The sequence below is a fragment of the Schistocerca gregaria genome, chromosome 2, assembly GCF_023897955.1.
Source record: "Schistocerca gregaria isolate iqSchGreg1 chromosome 2, iqSchGreg1.2, whole genome shotgun sequence".
Taxonomy (NCBI): domain Eukaryota; kingdom Metazoa; phylum Arthropoda; class Insecta; order Orthoptera; family Acrididae; genus Schistocerca; species Schistocerca gregaria.
This window is the reverse complement of record NC_064921.1, coordinates 990290452-990308460: the sequence shown is the minus strand read 5'-3', so window position 1 is coordinate 990308460 and position 18009 is coordinate 990290452. Positions and strand designations below refer to the sequence as shown.

Sequence of the window (18009 nt, the reverse complement as noted above, 5' to 3'; positions counted from 1 at the left end):
ACTGGGGTTTGCTTTTATTTATCACGGAGTCTCTAATGATATTAAGTGCAGAAAGATTGCCACAGTCTAAGCCACAGATATAAGTCCGACAACACCATAGACAAGAAATCCTCGGAAAGGCTACATCGTGACCACAAATACAAATAGCTTCCAGTGAGACTGTATGTTACTGGAGTGGACGGGCCCACACCGCTAGCCAGGAGCCGGCAGCTAGCTGGAGCGCGTGAAGCGGACCGCCGGCACCTTCCTACCTGCCCACGGCCTTGGCTCCAACGGCGCCATTACCACTTCCTTACAAAATTATCAGCTTTCTGCTTTTTTTACGCCAGCCTAATTTCCTGTTCTGTAGTCTGAGACCTTTTGTTAGGTCCTCGAGTCTAAAATATTTAACGACGCGCTTAATGGACAGCCCGTAAATGGGGAGAACGTTTTTACGAGCGTGCGTCCTTTACGGAAGGATGGCTAACACAGGCTGAAGTTTCAAGCGGTCTCCGGTTGTATTTTTTTGCAACCTGGCGTTTGCAACTTGCTACTGGAACGATAAACAAGTTAGGTACTCCACCCTGTGGATAAATAATATAGTAACTGTAAACTTCAAGAGTAATGCAAACCACATTTACTTTTTATTTCGCGTTCTCGAAAAGTGTATCCAAAATGAAACGCCAACATCCTAGGAAGAACATAATTTTTTGGATCTTATTGAGTGAATTCAACCAGAATGATAAGCCTGGCTTTTAATTTGTATTTCCATTACTGCGGCAGGAACCTTTCTAACAAAACTGATGTGGAAATTACACTACTGGAAATTGAAATAAGAACACCGTGAATTCATTGTCCCAGGAAGGGCAAACTTTATTGACACATTCCTGGGGTCAGATACATCACATGATCACACTGACAGAACCACAGGCACATAGACACAGGCAACAGAGCATGCACAATGTCGGCACTAGTACAGTGTATATCCACCATTCGCAGCAATGCAGGCTGCTATTCTCCCATGGAGACGATCGTAGAGATGCTGGATGTAGTCCTGTGGAACGGCTTGCCATGCCATTTCCACCTGGCGCCTCAGTTGGACCAGCGTTCGTGCTGGACGTGCAGACCGCGTGAGACGACGCTTCATCCAGTCCCAAACATGCTCAATGGGGGACAGATCTGGAGATATTGCTGGCCAGGGTAGTTGACTTACACCTTCTAGAGCACGTTGGGTGGCACGGGATACATGCGGACGTGCATTGTCCTGTTGCAACAGCAAGTTCCCTTGCCGGTCTAGGAATGGTAGAACGATGGGTTCGATGACGGTTTGGATGTACCGTGCACTATTCAGTGTCCCTCGACGATCACCAGAGGTGTACGGCCAGTGTAGGAGATCGCTCCCCACACCATGATGCCGGGTGTTGGCCCTGTGTGCCTCGGTCCTATGCAGTCCTGATTGTGGCGCTCACCTGCACGGCGCCAAACACGCATACGACCATCATTGGCACTAAGGCAGAAGCGACTCTCATCGCTGAAGACGACATGTCTCCATTCGTCCCTCCATTCACGCCTGTCGCGACACCACTGGAGGCGGGCTGCACGATGTTGGGGCGTGAGCGGAAGACGGCCTAACGGTGTGCGGGACCGTAGCCCAGCTTCATGGAGACGGTTGCGAATGGTCCTCGCCGATACCCCAGGAGCAACAGTGTCCCTAATTTGCTGGGAAGTGGCGGTGCGGTCCCCTACGGCACTGCGTAGGATCCTACGGTCTTGGCGTGCATCCGTGCGTCGCTGCGGTCCGGTCCCAGGTCGATGGGCACGTGCACCTTCCGCCGACCACTGGCGACAACATCGATGTACTGTAGAGACCTCACGCCCCACGTGTTGGGCAATTTGGCGGTACGTCCACCCGGCCTCCCGCATGCCCACTATACGCCCTCGCTCAAAGTCCGTCAACTGCACATACGGTTCACGTCCACGCTGTCGCGGCATGCTACCAGTGTTAAAGACTGCGATGGAGCTCCGTATGCCACGGCAAACTGGCTGACACTGACGGCGGCGGTGCACAAATGCTGCGCAGCTAGCGCCATTCGACGGCCAACACCGCGGTTCCTGGTGTGTCCGCTGTGCCGTGCGTGTGATCATTGCTTGTACAGCCCTCTCGCAGTGTCCGGAGCAAGTATGGTGGGTCTGACACACCGGTGTTAATGTGTTCTTTTTTCCATTTCCAGGAGTGTATTTTATCTTATGTTTTTATTCTGGGCAGGGGGCTCTGTCAACTGATGCGTGATACCCCTGTCTTAATCACAGACACGTCTTTAGTCCAGTTTCTCATATTGCTCTCCTTTATCTTCATCATAACAATACGCCTGTATTTGATGCGTTTGTGTCGTCACACTTAGGTTCATAGAAGGACAAAAATTCACGTATGATGGCACATTTCATCACAGTGATAGCAACGTGAACGATAAACGATTCTGCATAAGTACTTCGCAAGGCCCTGTGATAAGGTTATTTGAACTATTGTGGTATTTAAGGTATTAAGATATTTCCCAGCGGAAGTCGTTAGTTCAATTTTGGCGTTAAAATCGAGACATTTCGCATCATGTACAGGATTGTAACAACTCGAATACAGTTTCGGCTAAACTGAGAACGAATTATCTGGAGATAGATCAACTCGTGCAAAGAGAAACCTTAGGACTGGTGACTCACACTGGTTTCTAATCCTCTCCCACGTTGAATATGGGTCTCCTGTATCCATAGATATTGATATTGATACAAATTTAGAGCTAACACCCTGTCCGATATGAGATTTGTAACTGTTTTGTTTCTTTGCCGGTGCACGTGTCAATAAACCGTGTAATTCGAATTTTTAAAAGTCGCCACTTAAATTTTCTTTTTCTAGCTTGTTAACTGTTAAGTGATCGTTAAGACTGCATTTTGTATGCTCTACATATTTAAGACTTCAGCCTGCTAGTAAGAATTTATATGCTGTTTGATTAACGGCGTTACAGGGCCATCTGTTGAGGGTGACAGAGCCATCTTAGCTGGCACAATTAAAACTCACTTTAATGTACAGTGACAAGTTTTACCTCTGTGCAGTTTTGTCTTTTGTTTTTCATAGTATTTCATGTTGTAAACTGATAATTATTACACATCTTTGTATATAGTATAAATGAGATCGTTGGTGATGGGCTATTGAACTGATTAATAAGTAATTTAAATAAAACATATGCAATGATTAACTTACAGCTAGTGTTGTACTTCAAAACACATTTTTTCGCAGTTCTTCTAATTGATCTAATTATCGACACTGCGTTACAAGAACACTTCTTGTTTGAGGTCCTCACCAAAGTTCAAGGTTCCCGCAGTGACTGAAAGACACTTTAAGCGTATCATGTTTTACTAATATCATCGTAATATTTCGGAAGCAATAATGTTCCACGCTTTCAGAATCGTTTTTATGCACTGCACGAGCAATTAACAACTCGAGCTTAGCTGACAAGGTGGGGAGCAGCCGCCTGCAAAGGGCTGGACTGAATCTGAAAGTTAATTGCCGTAAATATGTAGGTGGTGTGTTATTTTTTCACTTTGCTTTGGTAGATACCTACTCGATGGGTTGTCTTTCGCCTTTGTAAAGATACCGAGTTGCAAGAAAATGTATCAAAATAGCGGTAGAACGAGTAATCCAAGTAAAATCTGATTCCCAGGGAATAACGGCAAGATATTGTCCATTTCAAAGCTTTCCCCAGTTATTGCTGTATACTGCTAGAGAGCGCGAAGTTGATACCAGGAGATAACTCTCAATTTCTATCATCTAAACATTACAACTTTGTAACAGTTGTAGAGGTCAGACGGTTTACAACGGTTAAGGAGTATGACTGAATGACACCTCGTTACAAGTAAAGACGTCATTCTGCCGGGGCTGGACGCCTTTTTCCAAAATTATAAGTTACTGGGCAATCGTGACTGGTCACTTTCGGCATTAGAGGCTATTTTCAGAAGTCAAATAGCTGTCATAACCATAGAAAAAAAAAAACAGAAATGTGTCTCCAACTCACATCGATACGCTGCTGATCTAGTTGGCCTCTTCGATACAAGTTAGAGCCATGTTCTGTTTTCGAAAATATTGACGCATGACTCACTTGGAAACTTCTAGATGTTACTATAAAATGACTAATGACTAACATAGGGAGTCATGGTTCTCTAGCAAATTATGATTTTTAACAAAAAGCTTATTGCCCCGGTGGAGTAACACATTTAACTTTCTAACAAGTTCGTATAGCTGTGGAACCTAGCATAAATAAAGTGACTGAACCATATATTTAATGTCTATAAGGTTATAAATTGTTAGTAACCAAATAACAATAACAGCGGTGCTTGGAAAACATAATGAATATAGAAGCATAAAAAAGAAATGCTTTATATGATGTAACTATTAATTATTTATACACTCACCGGTTTTCGGCTTTGTAGGCCCTCATCAGACGAGAACTGGATGTCCCGAACAAACAAGAGGAGCAAGCCATAGCGTAATGCGCTAATCGGCAACATGAAACTCAGACTCTTTGGTTTTTTAATATAACGCTGTTAGTTTACGTTTTGCGCTAACATTGAAACTTTAACGTTGAGCGTATATGTTCTATTTTTACGTATTTATTTATTAGCGACAGCAACGGTGAATAATTCCTACTACGTATGTGTATAAAAATATGTCAAACGCAAAGTTTCTTTTCACAGCAAACACCACAAAAGTTTAATTACAGGTATCATGCCAGTCAGAGACGCTTTGCATTGAAAAAATTTAAAGAGTTCATAACGTAGGGCTAATTTACATGGTTGCATGATCTATATTTAGAGACACGTGACTTCATAAATCCGTTAGTTTGTAAGTGTGCCGTAAGTGGATCCCTTGAGTGTGTGCAGCAATGTTCATATGCAATATGACCTGATAACCTTCAGATTAGTCATATTTGCAAGATGTTACGCTTATTCTGAGGTACTAGTAATCACAATAGAAAACTGTATTACTATGTATCTATGGCATGGATAATGATTAGGTTTGACTAATATTTAAGTTTCCCTAAAGATAAATGAAGATTAACAAGGTTGTACCAGAAACAAAAAACTGATGAATTTCGTCGCCTAAAACTATTTTAAAATGTGACAAATTGCTACTTTGCTTCATGTCTTAGTTACAAACTGAAAGCTTTTCGGGACATTTTCACTTTGGTGAACTAGGAAGCCATTTTGCAATATGGCCACAGCTTAATTTACTGAAATAGACTCTGCAATACAAGTGTGCAGTTCAAAACCTAAAAAGTATGTTACCTCTTGATACAAAAACAAGAGGCAGTATAGTGGAATCTCAGCTGTGACACATGTCGCAAACGTGCCCTTACGTTTCATTCAACAAAGGTTTAAATTAAATTTAACATAATGGATGAAAATTGCTAGAATGCCTGTGAATCGCGTAAGCAAAATTCATGATACTTTTGAACGAGGTCTACCTGTGCTAGCGATATAATGAAATTCAAAATCTTCAGGTCACTTACGAGTAAGGCCGGCCGGGTTGGCCAAGCGGTTCTAGGCGCTACAGTCTGGAACCGCACGACAGCTGCCGTCGCAGGTTCGAATCCTGCCTCGGGCATGGATGAGTGTGATCTTCTTAGGTTAGTTAGGTTTAAGTAGTTCTAAGTTCTAGGGGACTGTTGACCTCAGATGTTAAGTCCCATAGTGCTCAGAGCCATTTAACCTGTAACACTACCTTGGGGAACGCTAGAAATCACTTCTGTTTTACTCGATGACTTTCCGTCAATTACTGTATTTCTTTCCCCCATTCCTGTCAATTTTTCCATTATTCTCTCCCTGAAACTCTGTACAACCTCTGGTCTAGTCAGTTTATCCAGGTCCCATCTCCTTAAATTCCCACCTTTTTGCAGTTTCTTCAGTTTTAATCTACAGCTCATAACCAATAGATTGTGGTCAGAGTCTACATCCGCCCCTGGAAATGTCTTACAATTTACGACCTGGTTCCTAAATCTCTGTCTTACCATTATATAATCTATCTGAAACCTTCTAGTATCTCCAGGGTTCCTCCATGTATACAACATTCTTTCATGATTCTTGAACCAAGTGTTAGCTATGATTAAGTTATGCGCTGTGCAAAATTCTACCAGGCGGCTTCCTCTTTTATTTCTCTCGCCCAATCCATATTCACCCACTATGTTTCCTTCTCTTCCTTTTCCTACTCCGGAATTCCAGTCACCCATGACTATTAAACTTTCGTCTCCCTTCACTACCTGAATAATTTATTTTATCTCATCATATATTTTATCAATTTCTTCATCATCTGCAAAGCTAGTTGGCATATAAACTTGTACTACTGTAGTAGGCGTGGGCTTCGTGTCTATCTTGGCCACAATAATGCGTTCAATATGCTGTTTGTAGTAGCTTACCCGCACTCCTATTTTTTTTTTATTCATTATTAAACCTACTCCTGCATTACCCCTATTTGATTTTGTATTTGTAACCCTGTATTCACCTGACCAAAAGTCTTGTTCCTCCTGCCACCGAACTTCACTAATTCCCACTACATCTAACTTCAACCTATCCATTTCCCTTTTTTAAATTTTCTGACCTACCTGCCTGATTAAAAAATATTTTGGATTTGAGGGCCGCCAGTTATGCAAAACACCGTTTTTCTTTAACACCCAAACATGTTTCGGCACCACTGTGCCATCATCAGTGGGTTTCCTTTTTATTTTGCACTGTAATATGAACATTTATGTTAGAAGTTTGTAAGGTTATGTTAATATTTAGAAAACTTCCATATACAAAAGGCAATAGCAGAGGGAAAACAGGTCTTAAACGAATACACTACACTCTGCAAGGGCACACTATTCAACACATTAAAGGAACTTTACAAATAAAGACAGCACAAACAGATAAAGTCCACACACACACACACACACACACACACACACACACACACATACACACACACACACACATACGAAAAGTAGACACACAAAAAAAAAAAAAAAAAAAAAAAATTCACAAAGACGCACCATTCACACACAAAAGAAATACCACATAAAAATGACAACGCAAAAAAGCTAAAGAAGCTTACAGAAAACACACACACACACGCACACACAAAGATAAAACACAAACAAGATTCAAATTTAGCGCCGAACTCTCTAGTGAACAAATGAACATCGACTGGGCTGGGACACACAACAAACCGCGATCATACTGTGTTTTGGCGAGGTGGAAAAGTGTTTTCATCAAAATATTTGTGATAAAACCGGCTATACTTGCGTGTGCATCACTACACGTCAACATAATGCGGGAAATGAGAGTGCTGGCCACGGAAAACTGTAAGTAATAACCGAATATAGGCGCGAAAACATCGCGAGTAACTAAATTACATTCCAGAAGATAGGTTAATTCCCACCAAAAAACGTTCTAAACAACATTGTTTGGTTACAGATGACAAGCTACAACATAAAAGGGATCTGTAAATTTCACATTCATCAAATGTAAAGGTATATACAAAAAAGCGATCGATTGTTTCTACTAAATATTAACATAACCTTACAAACTTCTAACATAAATGTTCATATTACAGTGCAAAATAAAAAGGAAACCCACTGATGATGGCACAGTGGTGCCGAAACATGTTTGGGTGTTAAAGAAAAACTGTGTTTTGCATAACTGGCGGACCTCAAATCCAAAATATTTTTTAACTGCAAACACGGCCAGTACAAGGAGCTGCACATCAAAATGATGAATACTGCCTGATTAAATTGTTTTCTTTTCGTCGTCATTTATAAGAATAAAATATTCAGTGTGATTCTCCCAACGTATTTGATAATCGAAATATCCACGGGTGTACTGCCGGTCTACACTGTCCAACGGGAACAATGTTTCGGCGATCATACATTTCGCCATCATCAGGTGAACTGACGGACTGAGCTCCTGTGAACGTGCCGGCACGGAGATCCGTACGCTATGGCTGCTCAGAGGGAACTGGGTTCGGTCGCGGCTGCCGCCGGCACGTTCACAGGAGCTCAGTACGTCAGTTCACCTGATGATGGCGACATGCATGATCGCCGAAACATTGTGCCCGTTGGACACTGTAGACCGGCAGTACACCCGTGGATATTTCGATTAAAATATTCAGTGATTGCTTGTTGCTTGGCGGAGGAGGCGACTGCTTCTGAGACGTGTTTGTGTGTGGTGTTGCAGCTGCGGATGGGCGGCGGTTTGGGCGGCCACCACCAGGTGTCGGGGCGGTGCCACGGCGGCGCGGGCGGCGGCCCGCAGCGCGTGGGCGTCGGCGTCGGCGTCGGCGTCGGGCTCTCCCTGCAAGTAGGCCTGCCCGTGTCCCCGCCGTAGGCGAGGCGCGCCAGCCAGCGAGCAGCATGGGAACTCTCGAGCCGCACCGCCCACACAGGAGCGGGCAAACCCTGCCCCGTCTCTGTGTAAAAAGCCGACCAAACACCACACTCCGCCGTTCGTTTCTGGAGATAACATTATTTAATTTTTCCGCGTGTGGAGCCGTGATGTACCGCACTGCAGAGGATACTATGTGCTGCCCGAAACTAATTTACTGCTTTTACAGTTCACTGGCATACTTGGAGAAAAATTCATTTAATCACCAGCATCGCAACGTGGAACGTGCCAAAAAGAAAGAAAAAAGAAACAAAAACATGAACGTTTACAGGAAGAAGATATTTAAACGTCTTCCTGAAAAGCCTGCGGGAAGAACAATAATTTCCCGCCACACTTGTGTCACTTCAGTTTCTTAGTTATTTCCGCAAGAGTCTGGTATTCACTGTATGAATAGGTTCGTTAGTTGTGCGGTTAGTACATTCAAGTAAGTAACGAGGAATTCTGGCCTTTTGCGCATGTAGGAATGTAGCGGTCAGTGCTAAAGAAAGTCTGCCAACGCTTCAAACTGCCTGTGCAGTGTGAGGGCTAAAGTATTTCAGAATTTCTCTTCCAGCTAGACCCTCTCAGTGCTTACAGAAGCAGAGGGTGGCGCAAAATATGTGTTAGAAAGTATTTGCCTACTGTGGTTTAACTGTAGGCCTATGCCGTAAATAATTCTCCTTGTGATACAGCTCTGAAAATTCTATAGGTCACTCACCGATGTCTCAGTTCACATTTCAGAATGGAAGCACTGACAGTGGAACCGCGTTTGTTGATTGTAAAGACATTTGAAGTAAATTTTGAATGTGTCGCTGTGGTGAGACGCGTATTCAACAGCACATTGTTCCAAGAACTGCACCATCCACGATGACCACTTCTCGACGAAGTTACGGTGCAGAACTGAGGTCAAATCGTAATGATAAAACTTAAGCATCCTCTGATACAGATTCTGTGTAATGTTTTCCCTGTTTTTATTTTTAACAAGTTGATGAACTGTTTTGAAAAAACAAAGTCTCTACATGATTCCCGGAAGGCTCAGTCACGAACACGAGCCTTAGTTGAAAGCCTGGAGAATGTGAAACGAGTGCAAACTTAATTCAATGAGGAGCTATAAGATATGCAGCACAGCAGCTGAAAATGTCACGAGAATCTCTCCAAAGAATAATGGAAGAGAAATTTTGCCTCACAAAATTTTACGGTGCCGACCTCTGAGGGCACGGACGTAGAGCGGCGATACTCTTTTGGAAATGAAATGACTGAGGCCTTTAAAAATGAAACAGTTGATACGGATCAGACCTGGTTTAGTGATGAGACACACTTGCATCTCCCTGGGTACGTCTGAACTGGCGCCACTGGGCTACTGAGAATCGGCACGTTCAAGCTGCTACTCCATTTCATCGAGAAAAAGTAGCTGTTTGGTGCGCAATCAGTACGAGAGGCATTATTGTTCCTATTTTTACTTACTCTTCTGTCACAGCAGGCAATTACAGACATGTTGCTAGAACATGACTTTGTAGCGGTTGCACGGCGCGGCCGAATGCTCCGAAACTACTGGTTCATGCAGGACGGCGCACGTCTCTAAGGAGACGTTCAGTGATTAGATCATTGCACTGGACACATTTGCATTCACTGGAGATGGTGGGGGATGGGCCCCTTATAAACCCCATCTCAACCCGTGAGATTATTCCTAATGGGTTTATCTGAAGGACAGAGTCTTCAAAGATCCATTCGAACAGTCCAGGATTTTGATACCATTATCAGAGACAGTCATGGAGTGTAAAATTATGTTATTCAAAAACTCACCTAGGAATCTTGTTCAAGGCTCTACACCCTCATTGCTGCAGAAGGAAAGCACTCTGAAAACCTTCTGTGTTAAATTTCAGGTTGTCTGCTATGGCATGGATATGATAATAAGAATGTATCACCACATGTTATGTTGTAGTCCACAAAAACTTTCTATCACCTATTTTGCGCCACCCTGTATGAAATCTTTCGTTGCTGGAAATTTGTATTAGATATTACCCTTTAAGTTAGACAGAATGACAAATTATCGTACACTTTACAACCATAGAGTATATTCAAATGTAAAAATGTCCGCCTTATAGGCCTACTTGTCAAACACTTTTGCATGGGACTGACAGCCACTGCACCTAATACACTCGGTCGAAGATGTTATTCCTGCTACTTATTGTTTGACAGAGTAACCTTAGAGTAAATTAAAATCGCTGTGGATGGAAACGGAAGTTTGTAACTGTCACCTGGCCTGGATATCGACTTTTGCTTCCAGGGATGTCATCTTCTCGATCTCTGATTCAGGCAATATACGTAGTATCACCTAACGTAGACCCCTACACTATTGATCAACGGTTACTTATATCGAACCGCTGTTTGAAAGCAGTGAGTGCAAGCAGCTGAATATTGGTAACGTTTTACGTACTGAACTAATAACCGTACTTTCATTTTATGTAAGAGCTTTCAGCTATCGTTATAGTACTGTACTGCTCTTTCGTAAGGCTCGCGAGTGCCATTTATAAAAGTGCATCGTTCCATAAAAATGAGCGGTTACTTCAGCACGACAGTTGATTTAAGTGCTAGAAAAATTACGGCACAGAACAATACTCGCAACTTTCAATGCTTTCACTTGCCACCGTTTACTATCTGGAACCATTTGCTGAAAATTAGGGGCCTGACAGCGGTCGATAAGGCTCGTATTAAATTTCTATTCGTTGTTACTTGTGTTGTCACTTTAAGCTTCAGTAATTTATCGGAGTTGTAACTGTGCGACGCACCAAGTCGCTCTGTACCATCTGTTTGCAATTCTTAAGGAAAGTAATACTCCATCTTTGACTGATTTCGATAGTTCACCTGTGGCTACAACTAGTGTGTCCTGTTACTGGAATTTTCATTATTTCGCTTCTTTCGTGTAGTGATTCGAAAAATGTTTGCACAATAGCTGAAATTTCGGCCCCACTATCTGCCAAATATTGTGCCTTCATCGTGCCAATGCCAATTACTATTAACGCGCGGGGGAATTACTTCAATAACTACCTCCTGTTCTTCAAAAAAGCAGAACAATTTTATGGCTGGCACTCACCCGTTATCGGCTTGCCAACACTGCGATTTCCAGCCTTATACATCTCAAGAGATCTTAGTCTTCTTCTGGCATAAATAATGAGTCCGTGAATAAGGGAGTGCCAGATATTTCTTCGTTACTGTGTGTAAAGGGTTTGTCTGTCACGGAAAAAAAATCGCAAGTGGCGTGCGCTGTTCCCGTACGGCGGTAGGCTGCCCCCCTGCGTACTTACACAGCGGGTAATCCGCGAGCATATGTCCAAGATGGAGACTTAGGCGCAGGGCTCAGAGTAGCAGCGTTCTCGCGTAGCGGCCGGCGTGACGCATTGGCAAACAGCGGGATCAGCCGTGATCCGGCCTGGGAGCGCGAGCAGCCGACGCCCAAATCCGGGCGCAAACAGCGCTTTGCTGCCCCGTGCCCTCTGAACGAGGGCGCTATGTCGCGAAAATTAAGCTTCGCCACGAGCACGGACTTACAAACCGCTCATGCACTGTTTGCGTGATTCAGCACACAGAGGCAATTCAGGAACTCCCCTAAACGTTCGTGTCGACACTTAAATTCTTCAGGTGCCCCTCTAATAGGGCTCTTTCTTCCATTGCTGGTGATCACCAACCAAAAGCCGTTGAACATAATCGCTTGTTTACTTCTGTGATAAATTCCACGTGCGTCGTTATTGGGCAGGCCTGCACAGTTATAAATTATGCGCCCTTCCCAAATCAAACAAATTCTACCTACAACAAAATTCCAGCAGCAAATGATCTACTGTTTTCTTAATGCGCAACCCCGTAGAAGTCCTACATTCTTTGCTTAATGTCAGCAAAATCATTATATTATTTTCTCCACGAAATGTTTGACGTTGAAGTACGTGAGAAAATCCCTTCAACTGTCCTATTTTGTTCGGCCACTGTCTTGTATATATTTTGCATTTCTTTTACAGATGAAACATTACAGCACTGTTTCGTATTTATAGCCTTGAATTTGTCACTTTAACGACGTTCGTAATGTACCTTATATTTTAAATGTAATACGATTAGCACAATACTAGAATTAAAATGGCACAGTTCTTCCAGTTTCAAGTGACTCACAACTAACGAACTAAGACACTGTCATTTCTTTGCATAGATTTTTCAGTATATATTGTAAACCAAAGACTTTACAAATTTACATTTATGGCAATTAACAATCAAAGAACATTTGTTGTTACCTTAAGACAGGAATTTTCTATTGTGTCTTCTTGACAAACGTTCATGCATGAAGTCATAATCTCGAATCGACACTTCCATCAAACGCACATATAATCCACATAATGTCATCACGATTGTGTAAGAATTACTTTTTTTCCTTCAAATCAACATGCTCGATCTTTCCCATGCTGTGTAGCAATTTCTCCGTAATTTGATATGTGTTTTCATCCAAAAAAGTTCTTTGCATGCTTTGTTGCAATGCATCGAGTTCTTAACATTCGTAAGTACTGGAAACATTTACCACGGTACGTAGCTGTAAACGAGAGCATCCGTTTAATATCGAAACTTTGTAAATTTAGTCGTGTATATTTGGAAAGTTATATGTATTGTATATTCTCCTGACGCTTATAATTGTTTTGATTGCTATTGTATTATTTGACGAGTTGTATGATTTTATGAATTGTGTATAAATAAATATTTTCGTAAAAGTAGTTGAATTTTGTTTTATTTTTTATTTTTGCACGTCACATTCCTTTAATTTTGTAACTGCACTGTAGTTGTAATTTTCAATTATTGCTTTATTAGATTATAAAGGATTTTACATTTTAAGATATGTGCTCCACGGATTACACTTCATGAAGTGTTTACCCGTTCTTTGTGTCACCATAATTATGAAAGATATGAAAGATACTTTTCGAAAGGCACTATACTGCAGAGTCGCTAGTCTCAACACGTAGCTATTATCGGGGGCAGAAATATGAAGTCGTCTTACTGTAGTATTCTATTTGACAAAAATATTTCTAAATATCCAAAGGTTGGCGTCGAGGGGTATGAAAGGGAAGCAATGGTAGAGAAGGGAATGAGGTCGGGTTGCAACCTATTGCCGATGTTATTCAGTCTGCACACTGAGCACGCAGTAAAGGAAACCAAAGAAGAACTCGGAGTAAAAATTAAAGTTGAAAGATAAGAAACAAAAACTTTGAGGTTTGCCGGTGACATTTTAATTCTTTCAGGGACATCAAAGGACTTGGAAGCGCAGTTGAACGGAGGATAGACTCTTTATTATTTATTTATTTAACCTGATCAGATTAGGGCCATCAGGCCCTCTCTTACATCGGACCAGTGTTCCACACATGCAGCATTTGACACATCAGAGTTACATCATGACAATAGTTTAAATATGAAAATTAGATTAGTGACATTATGAATAAAGAGTAATGACTAAGACCTAATAAAGTAAATGCTGGCAGTATTTTTACAACAGATGCTATACATACAAATTATGATAAAAGCAATAATAATAATAACAGTAAAAAAACAAAATCAAATAATAATGATAAACATGCTAAAAATTGGCAATAGTAATGAAGATTTGTGCAGATGTACATAAATATCTTGGTGTGTAAAGTAGATGTTTACAAGTATAGCGAGGTTTGGGGAAGTAATGAGGTGAAGTGCATTCATGTACAGAGGAAGGCATTACTGTTGCTTAAGTAGATACGTCATTAACTGTTTCTTGAAGCCGGACATGTTTTTAAGTTCTCTAAAATAACGAGGGAGGTTATTCCAGAGTCGGGTTCCCGCTACTGTAAAGGACTTGGAGAGGTGATTGAGCGATGCAGTGGAACAGAGAGGATTTTATTATGATCGGAACGTGTGTTGCTGTCATGTTGTTCCGACATAAGCGTTAAGGACGAGGAGAGATATGATGGGCAGTGTACATTTGTGAGGCAGTAAAGAGTGTATGGAAATCTCTGCGTTTGTCTGCATGCAGCCAGGACAATTTTGCATATGCTGGTGAAATGTGATCAAAAATCGAACGTTACAGATATATCGGACGCAGGCATTCATGACCATTTCCAGACGCCGTGAATGTTCTTGGGAGAGGCCTTGTAGGATAATATCGCTGTAGTCAATGATTGGGAGTATAAGCGTTTGTACTAATTTCTTTTTCAGATCGAAAGGGAAGAGTTTTCTATATTTTTGTAGGACCTGAAGGGATACTGATGCTTTTTTGCACACTGCAGTTGCATTCTCTGTCCAATTTAGATTTTCATCTACTATTACTCCCAAACTCTTTGCTGAGGGAGAGAAGTTAATATTTGTTCCATTTAGGATAAGAGATGGTACGTATTCCCGATGTTTTGGGCTAATGAGCTTAGAGTGACCAACAAGTACGGCTTGGGTTCTAGATGGGTTTAGTTTTAGTCCTATGTCCTGTACCCATTTTGATAGTTCATCGAGGTCAGTATTGAAATTTTCAATAGCTTTCTTAAGATTGCTTGGTTTCGCACTTAGATGCAACTGAAGGTCATCAGCATACGTATGATATTTACAATAGGTCAGAACCGATGACAAATCATTGACATTGTTGTGTACCTGATTCGTTCCGCTCCGCCCGGGTCGGCTTAGACTAACACTAGAATTTCTTGTTGCTCAGGAAGTACAAACCGACCTGAAAAGCGAACCTGAAGCCGTAGTTGCAACTTATGTTAAGAAGGACTAGAAATATAATAACTCTAATATTATTTGCTATTGCAGTGGTCACCCGTTTGAGGTTTATGTTCTAGAATTTCATAATAATAATCACAATAGATTGAGTTGTTAATCAAACAGTGTGACGAATATTAACCTTGTAATTTCCGCACCAAGTTAAGTGGAGATTTTAATACAAGTTTTTATGGCACACCTACTCTACAGCTGTACTTAAGCTCTCTGCGTATCATATAATCTACCTCTCCTTCATATATTTTGCGACAAGAGTTATGGGAACCAACAGTGCTGGTATTGATCCACTTTTGTAGACACATCGAGACTTAAGTCACTGAGTAGATTAAATACTTGTAGTTAAACTAGAAGACGAATAATGGAAAATTAAATGAAGGACTTACAACGAATCTTTCACGTTGGGATAAATTTATTTTATTTTTTGTTAGATGTTTTCGTTAAATAGCTGAATAAATTGTAATTAGGAATAATTTAATTAAGCAGAGTAGAAAAGATAGTCAAAGAGATGTTCATCGGGCGGACATTGTCGTAATGTAACGTCATTGCGTTGTTCGGTTGTTAAAAAAAAGTCGTTTGTGTTCCGTTCTGCTGTTCGGTCGTGCGCGTATCTGAAAGGAATTAATTCGGGGACTAGAACAACCTTTCACATAATAGTTACGACTCGATGATCCGACAAAAGGGGTTAACGGCAGTGTTAATTTGAATTGTGGGTGACAGGATTAGTTTTAACATATACGTGAAAACGGACGTAACGAAAGTTGTTCGCATATCATCCTTGAACGTGACTTTGTATTTAATTAACGATTGCGGCTCATTAAAAGCTATTATCTCATGATTAGGATCAATCCCTCTTTCCTCCGAGATAGTGATCATTCATTAACATTTACGTCATAAGAAAAGAATTATTAATAAAAGTGATGTTAAATGACAGTTACGTGTTATTCTGTTAGTGTGGAACCGACCTAATATCTCTGAAATAACATTTATATATAATTTGTGTTAAATACTGACCTGAGATAGGAAGTAAATTGAAATTAGTGAACATTTGATACTGAGACTATAGAAGCAGCAGCGCTTAAGGTTTCTCTTCTCTAAAATGGGAAAATAGGTACGAACTTTAACTCAATAGTCGACATTATGAATTGCAAAGACATTAGCATTTCATACTTATTTTGATAGCGCGCTGTTAAACAAAGGAACGTTGAGTCCCTGTACGAGTAATAAAATTAAATCTAAAAACATAATTAATAACGACGAACGCCGCTTTAACAAACTGTATTGCGTGTTGTCATCGGGCAATAACTGCTCAACCCTGGAGACTTGGTGAAATTAGAAGTCGGGCATATAAAACAAACTTAAAAATCCATTCAAGCTACAGTGGAGTCGGCACAACACGACGTGGACAGTTATAGACTTCAAACTGTATTTGCGAAATATAGCCCAGAGATATGAATTAATGAAGAGAATGAGGAATTGTTTAACACACTTAGAGAACTACTATCCAAAAAATTAACCTTGTGAGATAATAAAATTGTGCCAAATACTGACTTACAAATAGAATCAGGATATTCAAAGTAAGCATCAGAGGACATGTATAGTGACTGGGCTAAATCAAATTACGAATTGATTGGTAAAATTTGAAGAATATCATGAGAGCATCAAAATGAACATATCTCAAAAAAAAAAAACTGTTTCGACAGTCACAAGATAAATACTGGTTCGCACATAGTAAAGAGTGAGACAGAAAAAAGAACTCAGGAAAATGACAAAATTTCTTCAAAGGTACGTAAATAATGAACTGATCAAATATAGTCCCAAAATTTGCAAGCACTTTAATAAGACCATACAAATGAAGAAATCAATAAAAAAATTTTGGGGTAAGTAGCACATGATATAGGCCCGGACAGTTCGTTAGGGACAGTCTACAGTTTCCATGATAAGCCTTCCAGAACAAGTTATATAAATTTCGACTCCCGGATTAAAAGAAATAGACACGTATTTGTCGATTCACGCAGATCAACTACTAGCGCTGCTAAACGCAGCAGCTAGTATTCAAAAAAGAAGTTCTCGATACAGGGGTATTCGAAGTTTTGGTTGGAACCGCTTGGTGAATCGCTCGTTTGTGGCGGGTTCGTAGCGTGTGACCGATTGCAAGCGATACCGCTATCTCCATCGGCACTCATCGTCCACTACTTTGGAGTTTTTTTAAATAACTTTCGACCTGGAGTTAGTTAGAATCCCTAAAGTAAGGCAACTTTTTTATCAGTAGTAGTTGGCAGGTGACAAGAGAAGAGACGGTGGCGTCTGGTAACTGATGGCCAGACTGTGTGACAAGTCATGTGCTATGTCTCGGGTCTTTGCGCAGTGTCTCCTGGAGTGAAGGAGTATGACACTGGTGACGGAGATCCGCCCGTCGCACTGAAACATTAAAATCAGTGTCTATTTGAGTGGACTAGGCCAGAGGTAGGCCATACTAGATTTCACTTTCTACCTTGTAGCGCGGGGTGGCCGTGTGGTCTGCGGCGCCTTGCAACGGCAAAAGCAAGCAGGTAGTGGCTAAGCTAGATTTCTGTTTCTAAATACATATTCAAACTGTTACACATGTGGTAAAGCCTGATGACAAAAGAGTGGTGGGGAGACACTATTCCTACGAAATGATATTCCAAGACAACGATTTTAGAATGAAGTATGTATTGAAAAATACACAGTAAAACTTCACGTGATCTTCACACATGACTTTTGTCTGAAGAATACAATGCTTAACAAAGTGAACAATGATTTAAAAAGGGTACAATGTTAACAGAGAATTTCTATAAAAATAAAACA

At 41.1% G+C, this 18009-nt stretch overlaps 1 protein-coding gene across 1 annotated transcript in view; it reads left to right on the top strand.

The window, feature by feature from the left end:
- The window catches only part of LOC126335490 (protein big brother), a 215149-nt gene that overhangs the window by 182739 nt on the left and 14401 nt on the right, over window positions 1–18009 (top strand). The window contains exon 6 of the mRNA XM_049998820.1: window positions 8233–8355. Coding sequence (XP_049854777.1) covers window positions 8233–8355 — 123 coding nt within the window. The remainder of the gene's footprint in view (window positions 1–8232; window positions 8356–18009) is intronic.